Raw genomic sequence first — 19,493 nt, 5'->3', positions numbered from 1 at the left:
ATTCCGCTGAGTCAGGAAATCAGTAACAACGCATGCAACGTGTGGTCCAGCGTTGTTATTTTGCGGCGTAACGTGATCCTTTTGAACGAATTGGATGATGTGTGCTTACAAGATCTCATCATGGAAACCCCACGGTTATGCCATTTGCAGTTATGCCGCCCCAGACCAATACACTTTTACAGACGAGGGGTCGACGTTCAACGACACATTTGTCCTGAAATGTTCACCATTACGACGTAGCATTCTGAAGCGGCCGTCACTACTGTCCAAGTGGAATCAACTTGTCTGAGAACACGATATGCGGTCAATTTCGTCCAGTAAAGCGAATTTCCAAGACCGAGCAAGACGTACAAGATGACATTGTTGCAAGACAGGGAGGTTTATCGCAACTGTTGGGAGATATTCTTTGCAATCCGGAAAAGCTTCTTGATGCAATTGTCCTTGCGTGATGACTTCACATGTGTATGTTCTGACCCGGGGCGCACCCTGCTGCAACCAGACTGCTTGAAACGTCTCCATAAGACATGAATAGTGTTTCGATGCACACAAAAGCGTAAAGCAACAACATTTTGGCCGACACCATGCCAGAATCCTCCCAACTGCTTTTCCAACTTCACCAAGTCTATACCTACATTATGTAGCTTACCAAATACATTTACCAGACAAACATTTGTTGTCTGTTTGCCTTGGATATAATGATCCACACAACAGTAACAAAGTCGGTAAAAATTGTCAAATTTACTTTCAAATTTTGGCATGCACAAAAGGAATTCACCCGTGAATAATGTTAAGTAAATGACACCTTGATAAAAAGACTTAAGGGAGCAGTGGCGAGTATAACCAAGTAGATAGAAACAATATCAAATTCAGGAATATGATGAAACGAACAAATCCAAGCATTGTCAACCCATCGTTTATACAAAATTAAAAATTAGATCCCCTTCACCCAAGGATGCTTTAGACCAAATATGGACATAATCCTGTCATTCCTACAGAAGAAGGGGGATTTAAAAGCTTGTTTTCCTCTTTGGTCCTGCCTCTCTGCCAAAAGAGGGGGGTCAGACCCACCGTTTATACAAAATTGGTTCCCCTTCACCCAAGTGTGCTTCATCCCAAATTTAATCAAAATCCTGTCATTCTAACAGAAGAAGAAGGAGTTTGAAGAATTTGCTATGTTTCCCCTATTGGGCCCCACCCCTCAGGCCCCAGGAGGTCCAAATCCATCATTTTTACAAAATTGATTTTCCTTCACTTTTCAAATTTGGTCTTAATACCTTCATCCCAAGGGAAGAAGAAGGAAATTAATACTATTCCTCTATATTCCTTATTGGGCCCCGCCTGTCTGCCCCCAAAGAGGTCAGACCCACCATTTATACAAAATTGAGTCCCCTAGGCCCAATGATGCTCCAGATTAAATAAGAATAAAATCCTTTCATCCCTACGGTAGAAGGATTATAAAGGTTTTACCTCTATTTCCCCTATTGGGCCCCGCCCCTATGACCCGAGGAGGGCCACACCCACCATTTATACAAAATTGAGTTCCCTTGGCCCAAGGATGCTCCAGACTAAAGGGATACAATCCCTTAATCTCTCCGATAGGAGAAGGATTTTGAAGATTATATCTCTATTTCCCCTATTCGGCCACGCCTCTCTACCCCAAGGGGGGCCACACCCACCATTTATACAAAATTAAGTTCCCTTGCATTGGTCTAAGGATGCTCAAGACCAAATTTAGTCAAAATCCACTTAGGCGTTCAGGACTAGTAGCGTTTTAAAGAAAAAGTTGACAGACCGAGGGACGCTGCGTTATGGCATAAACTCACCATGGTCCTTCGAACCAGGTGAGCTAAAAAAAGGTACCATCAGCGGTAAACACCTAGATCTTTGTATAACATATTTTGGCATACAGCAAATTTGTTGAAAACCACGATGAAAGTGCAGTTAGTCCTTTTTGAGAAGACACAATGTTGGCACTGTAGCATTTGGTCACTTTGGAGGGATGTACTACAAATGTAGTAATTAAAGAAGTCCATTTTTTAACAATATTTTTATTAACATTTCAACAGGATTTGCCGGATATTTGTTATAACAGTAAAGTGACTGACACAGCAATGGTTCTGTTTATAGCTGACAATGTAAACAGTTATTCCTAACAAATCATAAAATATGTTATATAAGGGGGGTAAACCATATTTTCGCGTTTATAGTAAAGAAGTGCGTTGTATAATTTTCGGTTTCATAACCGTTTCAAAGATAAAAAGAAAACAAAGTCTTAATTATCCTTCGGTTATCCGAAAACAATTTTCATATAAATTATTTAGTAAAATTGTTTAGCTGAACTTAGTAACTTGTGATTTCCTTTCTTCCACAAAACGTGCGAAAAATAACTACTCTGAAAATTACCCTTTCTATCGTATCATACACGTGCACGCTTTTCAAGCTTAACAACTCCCTCTTTAAAATATGAAGCAAACACCAAGTTAAAAAACTTTTTACCAATCCATGCATTTCTCAATAGCATAGATAGGATCATCGTCCTAATCAGTATTCAATACACACGAAACATATTGTAGAGAAGAACAGCAGATTGTCCATCCTTTATATGTTGTATCACTAACACTATAGTAACAATATTTGGCTTACAATTTCAGTTTGATACACAGATTGTAGCCAACATACAACCTAGTACCATCTTTTTATATTTTCATAAACATACATCAAACGTATATCTTTGGAATAGTGCAATATACAGAATGCTTCAGTCAAATGGGTGTTCGGGTGGCGTAGTGGATTGCGCTCTGGCCTTTCACAAAGGCGGTTGGGTTTCGATTCTCGATCTGACATGAAAATGTAGGAGGCCACCTGCCTAACCACGTGGGTTTTCTCTGAGTATTCCAGTTTCTTCACACATGAAGACCCCTTGCAACCTACCATCCGGACTTACAAGAGTGATAAGTATGAGTTGATAGAATTTATTTCACAATTGTTATAATATAAATAAAGTTTAATTTACAAATGTCATGGTCATAATATACAATCTAGATTTGCATCCTAGTTATAATATTAATACAATAGTAGATAAATCCTTCAATGTCAGCTTCAAGGTCAACTAATACAAGCTTATGCTTAAATATTGAAAACCATAAATATATTAACGTGGGAACTGAAAATCCACGAAAGTATTGGTAAAGTTGCTTCAAAATAAAAAAGGTATTCAACGATCTTGTGAATCTGTAAAAACAGTGTTTCCTACACAATATGTACATTGTACTTGCAATATAGTTTATATGGATATATATGGGAATGAGCAGGTCCCCAGACTCATTTGCATGAATTGCTTCTTCATTAACGTGATGTTATATGATTTAAATATTGAAAACAAGATACCAATTAGGCATGAATCACTAATCTGTTTTTCCAGTACAAGATACAATCTGGAGTAAATCTCATTTCTAGTTTTGCAATAATTTCTAAAAAGTCATCCACCAATCAGTGGCCACAACAGCAATCTACCCAAACATCAACCACATAAGATTTATAATTGACCTACAAATAACTATAATAGGTTAAGATCATAAAAGGATCATTTGTATGACTATCATCTGCATTTAAACACCATCCTAAATTTTAATCAGTGGTTACAAGGCAAGTCAGGATGTATGTACCTACTGTTAGGAAAGTATCCTGATACAGACTTCTGGCACTTTGCCATCCCAATATATCCTTGTACACCAAATCTGGTTACTCCAGGTGAAATAGTATAGAAGATATGCCCCGAGAAACTTTTTGAAAAATAAAGGTCAAAGGTCAAGTCATGGGTCACACTGACCTAATTCTTGCACTCTGCATGCGCATCCGCCATAAGAAATGATCTTTGAACACCAAATCTGGTTGCTCCAGGGCAAATAGTAGAGAAGATACCCCCAGACAAACATTTTCAAAAGAAAAGGTCAAAGGTCAAATCATAGGTCAAAAGACCCTCCTCTTGAACTCTGCACTCCGCCATCCTAAGATTCCTTGTACACAAAATCTGGTTACTCCAGGTGAAAAATTACAAAAGATATGCCCTGGACAAACTTTTCAAAAGTTAAGGTCAAAGGTCAAGTCATAGTCACAGTGACCTAATTCTTACACTCTGCACTTTGTCACCCAAAGATGTCATTTTACACCAAATCTGGTTTATAACTCCAGGTGAAATAGTATAGAAGATAAGTCCTGGACAAACTTTCTTGGACGGAAGGACGGACAAAAGGAGTGCAAACCTACCTAAACTATTTGAATTTTTGATCAATTACGAAACAAACTTCAAAACTGGACCTAAACTTTGAGCCCTTGGACACATCCTCAAATGTTGCACTAGGACATTGGCATCTATACCTAATTAGTTTCAAATAGGTTAAGCTGTATTTATTGTGAAGTCGTTTAATCATTAATCTATATTCCCCTATTACAATATTAAGTAAACAGTTAAGTCAACAGATTAATACTGTAAAAAGGAAAACCCATTGAAATTAATTTCAATTTTTAAGTTCTCAAGTTAAAACATTCAATTTAGATGATATTTTTCTTAATCATACTGATTTTTTCACCAAAACACTCAAAATCAAGTTTTACTGATAAATTTTAGGGTTAAAATAATATTATTCACCACCAATGAAGAATTATTAAAATATTCTACACATTTGTATATATTGAAAATTGGTCAATGTGAACTCATATACTACTTAAAATAGGGTACATTGTGAGATCCAAAAAAACATTTGCATAATTATGACGAATGTGGTAGTACATGTCACAATTTTATATTATGAAATGAGTGTGGCGTTATTCTGATGCAATTTAGATCTAGAATTTAGAGCATAATTACTAGACAGTCATGTCAAAACGGAAAAGATAAAATGGACTAGAAATTGGCCAAACCGACGGTAGTGAAATACATTATATTTGAAGAATACCTCTTTAAATCTTGAACAAAGCATACAGTAAATATGTTTTCTGATCACACATGCTGTAGAAAGATTCTGAAGTTGTAAAACAAAAATGCTTGTACTATGTAGGAGTAGTACATTGTACAGTACCATGCGGTTCAGTGCATACATGTAGCATTGTACACAGTTGATTTTACAACTGATGAAAGAAAATGATGTACACTGTAAAATAAAACATGTTAAAAATTCACATAATATAAAGTATTTTAAATTATTTGCAAAAAGATAATAAAATCTGACTCTTTAGTCTGACATTCACTGAACAATGGAGTTCATTTAAATACTCTTAACATACACTGTGTCAGCAACTTGATGTTTGTGAAATGCAAAATGCATGCTGGACAAGTTCATATTCATTATATTTGAAACAAACCGTACGAAGTGTAAACATGTCTTTGAAGAAATGGTTGCATTAGCAATTCGTAATTTGTCTCTGATTTGGGATTTATAACATTTGCTCTAAAATTGAAAAAATGGTGTATGTATTAAACCAGAATTAAATTTGAAATGCAATACATTGAAGTGACCTGAAAGAATAGAGATTATTTTGTTTGGCCTCAGACATAAATAAATAATGATAATATTTTGATGCTTAAATAAGTCTGTTTAATTTCTAATATATAAGAGAATCATATTTAGAATAATGTGTAACTCTTCAGGCATCTTGAATTCAGACACTATATAGTGTATTTGTAAAAAATAATACTGAATAAAGTTATTTCAGTTGAAACAGAGTTCTTATTCTATGATCAATGTTGATAACCAAATTTTAATTGACATGGTATAATTGTAGATTCCTACCATTAGCAATTTTAATGTGATGACTGCACGTATTCATGATTTTGCTTACACTAACAGATGTATCAGTATGTTTAAAGTATTTTAAAGTTCAACAATAACACAAATAATAAATATTGCAAATAACATATCCTTTTGTGAGTGCTGTCAGGACTGTGCCAGCTTGGCGTCTTTATCAATAGAGTTGGGCATGACGTGAATGACTTCCTGTACACACTGGTCTGACATCACTTCCTGTGACATGTCTCCCAGTCCTCCAGGTTCCTGCTTTGTGATCACCTGTATACTTCCATGCTGTTGCAGCTGGGCAAGGGAAGTAACTGCTGATCCCATCTGGTGGTACATGGACACAGGTATGCCTGGTATTGTCATCAAACCTTGCAAGAAAAAACAGAGACAGTTTATATTAGCATTAACAAATTGTGAACTAAGGACAAATTTTCTAATTCTATTTACATATTTGCTACATTTGACTCAAAATATGTGAAACCTGCAGTTTCATTCTTGTACATTTCTCTGAAAACTGGCTGATTTGCTGTACTTGATTCCCAGATATGCGACACCAAATGTTATTATATGAGAAGGGCATCAAATAAAATGGAAGAGAAGAGGCAAACGGCACATTTGACTTTAAGGTGTTTCGTGACAACTGACCTCAACAGCATTATAATTGACTTTTTTAATTCATTCAGATATTCAGCTCAGCTGTGTGATATCCGACATCCAAACACCACCTTCTATTTTATGGAATTTGGTCTTACCTGTTCCTGGTAAATTGCCATCTCCTGTCAGTATTATGTGACCGTCGTCTGAGATGGTGGCCATGCCATGTCCCACCGACTCCACATTCATCTCCACCTGTACAGGGGTCATGGTCCTGAGCTGTATCTCCTGACTACTGGCCACCGCCTCGGCAAGAGTCTGGACGGCATGTGTGGCTTCCTGTGGAACCTGGGATACCTTTAGACACAACAGTTTTGGTAAAAAAAATTACATCACACAGGTTGGGTAGAATCTGATGTACAGTTTGGTTATTAATATACTTATATTTAAAGTAATTAATTAAAAAGAGCAGAGGCATATCATCTTTTATCTTTTTCTACCACTAATTAAATGTTGATCCTTTCCCTTTGAGACCAGCAGCATGACCTACCGAATTCACTACAGTGGCCTGGGTACCATCCGGAAGAGTGACAACATGGTTTGGACCTGTATCTAATTGTATAATAGAAACAGTGCCATCAGGGTTATTGATGGTCTGTAGCATTGTCTGTGCGGCGGGATTGTGATGTTCCTGGTCACCACTGAAGAAGTAGAGCAGATCATCTCGACCATGATGAATGTAACAGTTCTTCACCATCATCTTCAGAGCTTCCGTCCACGACACCTAGCAACAGATTTAAACACCCATATCAACACCGACAGAAAACCGCTTTTGGGTAGAAGGAAATCAGACTTCTGAAACCATCAAAGCTGCCTGCTGCTATAACATACCTTAACATAATGATACCGACAGCACTTTTCTAACTACATTTTATAACTGCCTGTTTCTCCATTAATTGAGAAAATAAAGTTTTGACTGTTTCTACATGACTGGAGAAAAAACAAAATTCTGATGTTATGAAACTGGGAAAGTAATCCTTCTTTTGTCTTCATTTAAAATAAAGCACTTTTTTGCTAGCAAAAGCAGTCTGTCTTCGGTTTTTCACCAGCCCTACAAAAACATCATTGACTAAATATATAATTTATGTTTGGTAAACATTTATGATCACTTGGTATCGATGCACATTCACAACAGTTTTATGCTACAAGAATACTTCATAACTGTATTGTCTCAAATTTGTAGGTTTATCTGTTCTGGTGAATTCATTAAAGGGACAAGAGTACAAGTGTACTCAAAACATTGTGCACAGCTAACTAGAGTGCTTTTGATGGCTAATATCCATCTTTAACACTCTAGCAGAAAATCCTAGGTGCCATGACTATGTCACTAGAATTAGCACAACAATCACATCCGAGCATGAACAGTCTCTATATCTGCTGATGTTCCTCCTCCTCCTCATTCGTGTGATCAATGATGTCAGACAGTGTAGGCCCACTAAAGTAATCAAGATGGACAGTGGCCATAAAAGGCTTTTTGGTAAGCTTACCACAATGTTTTGAGTAATTGTTTAAATGTTACCCCTTTAATGTCTCAATTTCAAATATCATAAGTGTTAACTGGCAAAAAATATTCGAGATTCATAAATGTTGTGTCAGAGCATATTATATAATTAACAAATACAACTAATTTTACTGTATTGAAAGGGAAATATATATTTGCCCCACATTGGTGTGTAAAATGAAATATTTTAATTGAGTGCCTTGACAGTACAATTTTCAACTCTCTTCAGTCTCATTGGCTGCTAGTTTAGGTGTAGAACATTTGTGAGCCTTTAAACCCTGGTATTCTGGTAGGTTAGGGTTTGATCATGACGTCTGGACAACTTGTGGCAGGGATCACTAAATAACGTCTTAAAATAGTTTTACAGGCAGCCCCTGGTGAATGTATTGAATGTATATCTATACATGTGTTAAACTTAACAGACCTTGAATATGGGTCAAAGTACACGTGAGCCAGCTACTGGCAAATATCACAACTCTAGGCCTTTCGGTTATTCTGCACAAGTGGTTTCAATTTCTTAACAAATTTAACCCAGGGTATGACCTTGAATCGAGTCATGTTATTTATTTTTGAAAACTTTGTATCACCTCGTGCAAGCAATTAATTTACTGGTGAAGTATTATGACTCTAGGCTTTTGGTTATTCAAAAGAAGTCCTTTAAACATTTTAATAATTTGATTTGATAGTTTAAAACAAGAATATCTAATTGAGACTGACAGGAATATAAACATTGCTTCACACTTTGTCTAACTCAATGGGAAGTTATGTCATCAATAATTTTTTCTTAGTCATTGGCTAGTGGAAAAAACTTTCAGATTAAAAAAAACAAAAGTTACAATTTTTTGCTTAGGCCAAAAAACCTCAGTTGTTTGTTTCCGATTACCCTACCTAGCCTTATTTTTCGTGCATGCCTTAAACTTTTCAAATTTGTTGGCAATTTCAAAGGAAGCACTGTAAAATTCAAGATAATACTCCTATATAAATAAACCTTATAAAAAAAATACTGAAAAACATAATTTATTTTCTACCTACTGGCTAACCAAAATTCTTCAGACATGTAATAGGAAACAAAAATATTGTTTGTTTGGCCTATTTCTCTTCAACATACCCTCTTTTTTTCCTCCGCAGACCGGACATCACTACGGACATTAGCCCAGGGTATATCTTTAGGCCACCAGACAGGAATACATTCCATCTTGCCCCATCCAGGTTTACTGCGACCCGTTGAGTACTTCAGCATCTCTGGTATAAATGTTCGTAGTTGGGCCTACAGCACAGAAAAAGCTACATAAGTAATAGAACTCTGCTAGTGGCTAAATATCTCTGATCTTGACACTTTCTTGATTTTATGGAAATATAAAATACAACCAGGCAATATTGAAATTCTGAACTGGGTAAATAGTACAACAATAACACATAGACAGTAGAGATTTTTGTTGTTTTATGTATTTTTGTATCTACGACTTATCACTCAACAACACATTTTGGTTACACTCAAATGTGTTTCAACTGAGCTATTCAATCTGACCATAACTAACAAGCTGGTTCAATGTCTTGTGGCCATTTAATCCAGGTTATTTATATTATGACGGGTGCTAAATTTATCTACCAGGGATGAAAGGCTTAGAATACCCAGAAAGATTAAGGAAATTGAACCTACCAACACTAACATATAGGAGACTGCAAGGAGACATGATCGAAATGTACAAGACTGTAAACAGAATTTACGATGTTTTTTTGTTAAGCTTTGGAGTGAGGAATCAGTCACAAATAGTACAAGAGGAAACTCGAAATAAATAGTCCCATATCAGTCAACAACATCCCTGAGGAGAAACTATTTCACATTTCATACAGTCAAAACCTGAAACAATCTTCTGGAGGACGTTGTAACCTCTCCAAATATCAATACTTTTAAGAATAGAATAGATAAACTTTGGCAGTATGAAGAACTTTGTTATAATTATAGGGCAAATTTAAATAACAATGAACTTCAACTTTATATGATACAATTATTTAATTTTTGAGTCCAATGTAGGGGGGGAGCTCTATCGGCTCCTGTATCGGAAACTAGCTTTAACTTTAGTTGACTTGTTAAACAGATAACTGACAAATCCAGTGTATTGACATAATGATTTTTGACAAGGAGAAATAAAAGTGTCAACTGAAAACAGGCGACTGCTAAAGCAGGTTTGACAGTATCTACATCAAAATATATTGTTGTCATATCTTCTGTGCATGTTTTATCAAAGAGAAGAAGGGTGTACAATTTTCTTTTCAGAGTACTAACTTGCAGGCAGATTTTGAAAAGTTTTGTTACACAGTCCATCTTTATTGTCATAGCAGATATTGAAATTATTTACTAGGTAGTCGTGACTAAAAATCTGACAGCCTCAGGCACCAGGTTTATGGAATTGTACACGCTGGCCCTGTTATACAAGTTTTTCAATTAAGATGTTATCATTAACTTCGAAAGGAAATAATCATTGATCACACATTGACAGAGTACAAACGTGTAATCAAGCTATTTGTCATACACCACCTGTGTCATTTGGTCTACTGAGGTAGGTATTCCATCGATTGACAGGGGAGGCAACTCATGCAGACCACTTGCTTCTGAATGACTTGCAGGTAGCTGCTCGGATAATGTAGATTCTAAATCTTGCAACACCACACCTTTACAGCTCCTCACCTACAACAGTAACCAAATACATTTGCAAGTTGTGTTATACAACAATGGTGAGATGTTATAAAAAAATAAGAATAAAAAATAAACAGTTTTAAATACCGGCCTGTACAGAACTTTGTCACTTTGTCCCACAGAACTGATCATTATATTATATCTACATGTTGAAGGTAGCAGTCTTCCTTTAGATTAAAATAATTTAAAAGAAGGAAGATATTGATCTCATTTATGACTGCTACCACCATGTATGCCGCCACAACACCCTGCCTGTCCTTATTTTTGGTCACCGCCTTGTCATCAAACTCCTCCAGTGATTAGGAAGCAGCTAACTTTAAGTTGTAACTAGTTACGTACCATTTTCTCCAGTACCTTGGGGCCAAACATATCATGTGCCGTTGTTAGCTGTATATACCTACCACATCCTCCAAGTGCTGGGAACTTGAGCCGAACACCTTGATGTTAGCTATATACGTACCATATTCTCCAAGTGCCTGGAGCTTTCAAGAGCAGAATACCTTGTTGTTAGCTATATACCTTCCACATTCTCCAAGGGCTGGGAACTTGAGCAGAACACTTTGTTGTTAGCTATATACCTACCACATTCTCCAAGGGCTGGGAACTTGAGATGAACATCTTTATGTTTAGCTATATATACCTACCACATTCTCCAAGGGCTGGGAGCCAAACACTTTGTAGTTGTTGTGGGAGTTTGAGGATTTCCCAGGGGTACAACACAACACCACTGCCTGCTGACCAATTCTTGTAGTGTATTCCTCAATAGTTGCCTTCAGTTTCCTTTAAACCAAACAGATTTTAAGTGTTATTTGTGCATTAATATTGCAGTATTTTTTTCTTCCTTTATTTGTTATAAACCTATTTAAATGTATTTGTGACTTTTCCATTTGGAAAATATCATATTTTTCAAGATGGGGTATTTCCATTTTCATTCAAATAATTAAAAAAAAAAAACTTTGCAATATCTTCAATATATAGGATCTATCAAAAGTGACTATTTGTGGAAGCATACGTTACTAGACGTTCAGGCAAAACTAAGAAAAGAAAAGCATGTGAACTAACCGAAGAATCCTGGTCTGCTGACGTTTTCTAATGGAAGGATTTGTTTCGAAAATATGTGGCCTCTTGTTTTTTCTCCTGATGCCACTGGCTATAGCTGCTGCAGCTGCCATTCCTACAGTTCCTGAAAGTACACATCATTAACAATAACATAACCATATTTGACATACCACACAATCTTGACACAAACTTATAAGAGTTAGACCCAAATCATTTTTTTTAAATAAGTGACATTCTTCTAATCTAGATTATTGAAAAATTAAATATGTATTTGCAATCAGTCTACTTACCAGATGCTGCAAGCTGAATTGTGATTTCATCCGACATTCCATTGGCCAAAAGGTCTGAAGTATCAAATGAGCTTTCTGGTGAGCTTGGCTCACTCATGCCGTCGCTAAGCATGCCTGTGCTGATCTGGGAGGTGTTAATGGTCAGTGCTCCAGCACTAGACAAAGCACTGGCCTCCGAAGAGACCAGGACGGAGTTCATCCTGATTAACAGATCTCACATTTCCCTGCAGTCATGAAGGACCTTTTCAAACAGTTTATATTATATTTCTGAAGAAGAGAAAATAAAGAAAAATTGCATGACTGTATATATTGTTAGAATTATACACAAAAAGCTATTAAGTTATCAATCTGAATGGATGTAACTCTTTGAGGGCACATAATGAAGTGTAATCCTGCAAATGAATGACTTTAACCTCGATCCTCTTAAAAAATTGATGGGGCAGGCCGGACAGATCGAGATGTCTCTGCCCTTTAACAAAATTCAAGATAATTAATTCAGTTATTTTGGACTAATCTCATATATACTATTTATTGATGACTCTTTGAATGTTTGGTTTGGTTTGATATTTTCTAATGTCCTATTAACATCTATGGTCATTTAAGGACGGCCTCTCCTACATGCGTGTAGTGTATGCGTGTGTGTTTTAGGAGGCTGCGATATGTTCGTGTTTGTCTCCTTGTGATAGCGCGGAACTGATTCCGACTTTATAGTGCTACTAATTCACCGAAACATACTGCGCGGAAGACACCCAGCAGGACAACCCGTCCTGTCACATTATACTGACAACGGGTGAACCAGTCGTCCGACACCCAAATTGCTGAGCTTTAAGCAGGAGTAGAAACTACCATAAATTTGCGGGTATAGTGCGCACCCCTGTATTGTGTATTAGAAAGAAGAGGAAAGATAAATTCCCAAATTTAGTAATACCAGATTAAACCCAGTTGATACATTGTAATTTTGTACATACAAACTATATACTGCTATTTGAGATGATCAGGTACAATATTTTATCATCTCAAAATTAAACAAGTACCCCAATGCAATTATTTTGAGTTATTGTAAAAGTTCTTGTAATTATAACAAGAAAGGAATAAATACAGACCACTATTTTAATAAACATGCACATACTTAAATATGACTTTTGCCTTCAATCACTTTTCGGAATTTTCCTTAATGATCACTTATATTTCGATAAATAATATGACCTAGATACAGTAGTTTTTTCCTTTTTTTTGCTTTTCATTAATACCTACGTAATTTGATTTTTTTTCTTAAAAAAAGTGCTCGCCATGGAAAGTATTTAACAGGGATTATAATATACATAGGCCTACTGTACATTGCTGATTAGCCTACAATCTTTAAAGGATCATATATGTAATGTGCCAAAAGAAAAAAAATATAAAGGGGCATGATCTTGAGAAGAAAACAAGATTATTGTGATCGCCTTGTTCCAAAATATATACTTAAACAATGATGATAGAAGCAAAATGCAATCAAAATATTATCGTTGTTCAATCGTTTAACCTCTTTTTAGGAAATATAGTAGGATTAGTGCTGAAAATAATAGACCAGTAAGCATTCTTATTAACGCATCTAAAAATCTAGAACGAGCGGTGTATCATAAATCAGCTAGAATATTTTCTTTTACTATATATGAGCTACAGTCAGATTTTAGAAGCACATACTCCACTGACTCGTGTTTAATCCATCTTATCCATCATATTAAGTCTCAAACTTCTAGAGGTTTGTATACAGGTATGATTTTATTAGACCTACAGAAAGCCTTTGACACTGTAAACCATAGTATTTTATGTAATAAATTGTCCGTTACTGGTACAGAATTATTAGAGTGGTTCAAGTCCTATCTCTCTGGTAGGACACAAATTGTGAACATTAATGGTGTGAACGCCGAAGCATGTGATGCAAGTTGCGGGGTACCTCGGAAGGTAGTTTGCTCGGACCGCTATTATGTTATATTTATGTCAATGATATGCAAATCAGCATTGACACAGATTGCAAAGTTTTGTTATATATGCAGATGATTCGGCTATTCTTTTTTCGCACAAAGACCCTAGGGTTATATCCAGAAAACTATCATCAGTGCTGGAATCTTGTCATGACTGGCTAGTCGATAATAAGTTATCGTTACATCTTGGAAAAACTTGAGTATTATTTTTGGTCCAAAGGTTTATGGATAAGAGAGTTTTACAGTAAGCTGTTATAATCATATTTCAGCTACATCATGTGCAAAATATCTTGGTATATATATATATATATTAACAACTTGTTATCTGGTGAAGAGAATGTTGATTCCATAATTAAAAAAGGTTAATCAGAGATTAAAATTTCTGTATAGGAATAGTAGTTGTTTGTCTTTCAAATCCAGGAAGACCTCATGACTGTTCTGTGCTTATTCTACAGTAATAAATTGCCACTTTGACTATTGCAAACTTGTGCTAGTTGGTTATAATAATGAAGGACTGTCAAAAAATCTTAAAAAGAATCAACCAGTGGCACAAAACAAGGTAATAAGATTCAGATTAAATGTACATAATAGACACAGTTTGTCATACTAAGATTTTAGTTGTGTAATTAACATGCTGGTTATCAATACCAGGGCAAGGCAATTTAAGGACTTTTAAACAGTTAACTATATGTTCAATATTTTCCATGGAAAAGCTCCTCTGAATAGATGTATCAACTTTTTAACAGGAATCCATGTCCATATAAACTATAGTACTCGCTCAATGTATGTAATTTTATTATTTCTAATGTAAAAGGTTCTGAATCTACAACTTTTTTTATTTTTCTGGTAACATATTCGAATTCACTTCCTGAAAACATCAAAAGTGAAAATAATAGGTGAGGAGTCATTTACAGAGCTTATGAAAGGAAAACAAGAATTTTACTGTATGTTTCACATTCCAATAGAAGAAAAGTATTATGAGTACTTTTAAACTGAGCATCATGTTTTAATGGAATAGCAGTTTATTTTATGAATGATGTCCACAAATGTATCAAATAATGTATTATATAACACCAATATTCAATTTTAAAATTGTACTTTAGTTTCTTTTAAAGGACTCCAATGGAAATAAGCTTTTAGCTTTTTTGGGTTATCCACAGGGTCATGTTTATGCGTGTTGTGACCCGTATCAGTATAGCATATATGTGTATTTCAGACATTTGTAACGTGACCCTGTGGGTTATCCTTAGTAAAACTCTTTTGATCTCGTATATTAACTAGTGCTCAATGTTGTTATTTTAAGGTAGAAGTACTGTCGCAAAATTGAAAGTTGTACTGTATTCTACTCTATGATATTTATGTATTGTAATATGCCTATTTTACCCGAAAAAATATTATTAAATTTATTAGTACGAGGCATAACCTGTCGTCTGCAAATGTTCATTTCTTCAGATGCGTGCGCAAGGTGAAAAGACAGTTGCTGAATCATTGCGACTGCGCTTAGCCTACGCGCACTTCCCTTCACCGATTAGTAAACAAAATACGACGACACGCGGAGGGTGGACACAAATTAGGGGATCAACCACCTGTTCAAGTCCGTGCTACGATATATAAGATCACTACTAACAAACTGCATCGAGTTCAATTGTTATAACATATTCTCTACTTGTATCGGACGTAATTGGATTGTCAGAACATAAGAAATACACACTTCGAGGTGACAACGGGGAAGTCGCCATTGCGTCTGCGCCCAGCTTAGATATAGTCGGTACTTTAGCTACGTTTGGAGCAGTATTTTACTTGAATCTATCATTAGATATTTCATAATACTTAACGAGGTAACAGTTGAATAAATGAAGTATGATATATATTATTATGATGCACTACCCTCACCGTCAAAGCAGTGTAGTGAAGCTGCAAATTTGGCGAAATATAGATGAAATCTGCGCAGAAATTCCTTATTTTAGTCCATCTTGAGCAGGGAAGTTCGATGTTGCTAGAGGGGGTAGTGGAATTGAAACCTATGCCGGAATTGGTGGCGGCCTCTATGAAGGAATCAAGGGACATAATTGTGATAACAAATCTTCAGTGCTTCATATTTTGAAAAAAGGTAGAACCACGGAATTAGATTATCTAAGTCCGTGGTAGAACTAAGTATTTTTTTAATCTATTTTTTTCTTTATACACAACTCATTTAAAGTTGTATGTTTTCTTTTAAGTCTAAATGGAAAACTATAAGACTTATTCTTCGAGATTGAATTGAAAAGTGGGTAAGTATTTATGAAACATCCAAATTGATATTAGGGTATTCATATTTTGAAGAAAGGTAGAACTAAGTATTTTTTTAATCTTATTTTTTTTCTATATACACACAACTTATTTAAAGTTGTGTGTAGTTTATACCCTAGTATCAATTTGGAAAAAAAAATCATCTTCATAAATATACTTAACCGCTTTTCATTTCAATATAATTAAGCAGTGGTGATCATTATTATTAAGCAGTATTAGTCACTGCTTATAACTTAATTGATTTCCTTAAATAAAAAAAAAGCATCGTGTAGTGCACTTAATGAACCATTAATCAACTAAAAAAACGTGTATGATGCATTCACAAGGGCATGTAGCACACAAACTGGTACCACTGTATATAATATTGATGGTAAACTGTGACGTCCATGCAGATTTGTTATTAGTGTCAAGCACCTATATGGACAGAATCGATTGAAATCATACACATTATAAACCAAATAACATGAACAGAGTAGAACTCGTGAATAGGGACAATTGATTTACGTCAGTTCATGTAAGGGATACCGCGGCAAGCTCGATCCTGGATAATTTCTTTTCCAAATGGCATATATTATATGTGCGTACATTATTAAATTTCAACATATGCCACTCTGTCCAAAATGCCTTTAAATAAATAAAAATGTCCCCGAGTGACTTGCCACGGTCTCCCCTACCGTAAACATTAATCATCAAGTCCTATTCTTAAATGAACATTATAAACTCATAGAATTTTTCCTCTGTCATTAATGCAGTCAGTCCAGGAGATATAATTTACAAACAAGTTGTTGGGATCTCTCTTAAAAAAAACCCACCAGGGAGTGATTTCGGCCCCAGAAGCCTTTATCGTAGAATGCGAAGACTGTTATACCACTACGCCATCCTCGACACTCATGCAGGTGTTGCGCTCACCTACGCTCTCTGCACAGCGTAAGTTAGCGTAACCCCTGGAGTGTCGAGGATGTCATTACGCTAGCATGTATAGTTATTACCCCACCCGTAATAAGATATAGACATATGATGTACATAAACAGGAATGGAAAAAAAACACAGAAGAAATTTCAACAAAGATTATAAAACGATCTTTTTTTTTTAATTTCGGAAAAATGCACAGCCAGACCGAAATTCGAACCCCGGGCTCTCCGAACTATAGACAGATCGCTACCAATACTATACTATTGAGCAACCTGGTCGACCCCTTCCAGTTCCTCTACATTGTTATCCCTTTTTCCGAATCTTCGCTCCCGAAGACACCTACTTACAACCAAAGTTCGGGTACCCCCCCCCTTGCAAAGCATTCATCCCCGTGCTTAAAACAAGGTTGACAAGTTCGCTAATTTTGAAACATAAGAAAGAGAAATGCTGGCGCATTCCAATTTCAACCCACATGAAGACACCCCACGAGCTAACATCCGGGCAAACAAGAGAGATTTACAATTTAGAAAAAAAGTCATATAGTTGTTGTAAAATTAAATAAAGTTTTAAAATGTTCAATGCATGGCCAGACCGGGATTCGAACTCAGGGCCCTCTGAAATCTAGACGGACGCTCTACCAATTGAGCTACCTGGTCGAACCAGTTCAATTTTGCTTCCATTTCAAGAACTGCTCGGTAACAGGTGAGGCCCGGGAAACACTCAATGAGAACATTAACAAAGAGATGAAGGAAACTGTTGGACAAAATACTGACATTGTAAGACTACTGAGAAATAACGATAAAACACTAAGGGAGCTACGAATAAAGCATACAAATATTTGTTTAAAAATAATTTGGAGAATATTTTGTGAAAAGCACCAATCCAAAGCAAACAGGAAATACTAGTATGAAGTTCAGTATCACCTTCAAAGGTAAGACCATGAGAATGAAAGTTTGTAGTTGGCAGCATCATTGTGAGAAAGGTGGTACATGCGTCTGTCCAACAGACAGCCTGGCTTCTGATCATGAATTTTCCCTTTCTTGATAGTATCATCAATTCACCATGTAGATTTCTTCTCTTTAATAAAAGAAAACAATATCCGCAAAAATAAGGTAATTACAGCTAGGTCGCAGGTGATTCGTTATCCAAGACCTAGCTCCGGATATATGGTTTACGTGATTGGGCTTCCATAGACACGGGTTGATGACTAAATATGTTTTGTGATCGCCATCATTATCTCATTGTGGAAGCTGTTTATTTACTTTTGCAAGATGAAGGCTGCTGTTTTTGGCTATGTTTATTGGTGTCATTTCTATTATACTATATGGTCTTATGTGGTCGGACAGGTAACACCATACCTGTTCACATCCGATTGGGGGAATCGCGAGTACGTTATCCCCCGCGCCACCCGACCACCCTCCTAATTGGTATTAACTGGGGGTTATCTGAACCCAATACAATGTAGTTTACAATACAATAACAAACTTTAACTGGAGATCAACTTTTGATAATACGCACTTTGACATATATTTACCATTTAGCGCACAAGCATTTTGCATATGTAAGTTTGTTAGCAATAGAAATGTTTGTTAATTAAAGGACCATAAAAATATTTGCTAAAATTTGATGTAAAAACTAACTTTCTCACATATCAAGGTATTATTAATACTATAAAAAAAACTACATGTCCAATGATGATACTTTAAATACTTTGATTAGTTATCCATACATACCCTTAAATTTAGAAATATCTATGAGGCATAAAAAAGGAACTCAAGATTTGTATAAGTTGTTGTGCCAAAATAGTACCATATCCACTGGGAAAAACAAATGGAATGAATTGTTTGAATTTGATGATGACACAGGGAAATTGATATATATGATTCCTTTTACAGTAACTAGAAAATCAAAATTTCAATGGCTTCAATACAGAATAAATCAACACATTTTAACAACAAACTCTTATCTAGTTAAAGCAGCTCTTACCGATAGTGCTCTTTGTTTTCAATGTAAGACTGAAATAGAGACAATAATTCACACACTATGGGAATGTGAGAAAGTACAAGACTTTTTACAAAATTTTGAATTCCTTCTTGATTCATTGTTAATCCCATTTGGTTTTAACAAGGAAACCTTCATTTTCGGTTTACTTAATCAAAAGAGTATCAGTAGAAGGGTAGATAATACCATAATTTTACTTATAAAACAATATATTTATAAATCGAGATGTTTACAAATGTCATTGTCAGTAGCTGCACTTAAGAACGTTATCAAGGACACATATTTTACTCAGAGATATATTGCTGTTAATAAAAGTGAATTATTTTT

The 19,493-nt window shown here is 35.6% G+C and overlaps 1 protein-coding gene across 2 annotated transcripts; it reads right to left on the bottom strand.

Annotated features, from left to right (window-relative positions):
* Positions 1-2,037: 2,037 nt before the first annotated feature.
* On the bottom strand, positions 2,038-15,981 carry LOC110448825 (DNA-binding protein P3A2-like). Of its 2 annotated transcripts, none has more exons than XM_021495273.1 (9): positions 15,858-15,981; positions 11,998-12,264; positions 11,711-11,831; positions 11,293-11,428; positions 10,490-10,639; positions 9,059-9,217; positions 6,940-7,173; positions 6,548-6,746; positions 2,038-6,163 (listed from the first exon to the last, which is right to left on the bottom strand). In XM_021495273.1, exons 2-9 carry the CDS (start codon positions 12,194-12,196, stop codon positions 5,934-5,936), a joined length of 1,428 nt encoding a protein of 475 aa, XP_021350948.1. In that variant the 5' UTR covers positions 12,197-12,264; positions 15,858-15,981; the 3' UTR covers positions 2,038-5,933. The 2 variants fall into 2 exon arrangements, with proteins under 2 accessions (XP_021350948.1, XP_021350949.1); XM_021495274.1 differs by lacking the exon at positions 15,858-15,981 and adding an exon at positions 15,388-15,461.
* Positions 15,982-19,493: the final 3,512 nt, after the last annotated feature.

Source organism: Mizuhopecten yessoensis, unplaced genomic scaffold (assembly GCF_002113885.1).
Source record: "Mizuhopecten yessoensis strain PY_sf001 unplaced genomic scaffold, ASM211388v2 scaffold4359, whole genome shotgun sequence".
Lineage (NCBI taxonomy): Eukaryota > Metazoa > Mollusca > Bivalvia > Pectinida > Pectinidae > Mizuhopecten > Mizuhopecten yessoensis.
The sequence above is the reverse complement of the archived record's forward strand: the minus strand, read 5'-3'. Positions and strand labels throughout refer to the sequence as shown.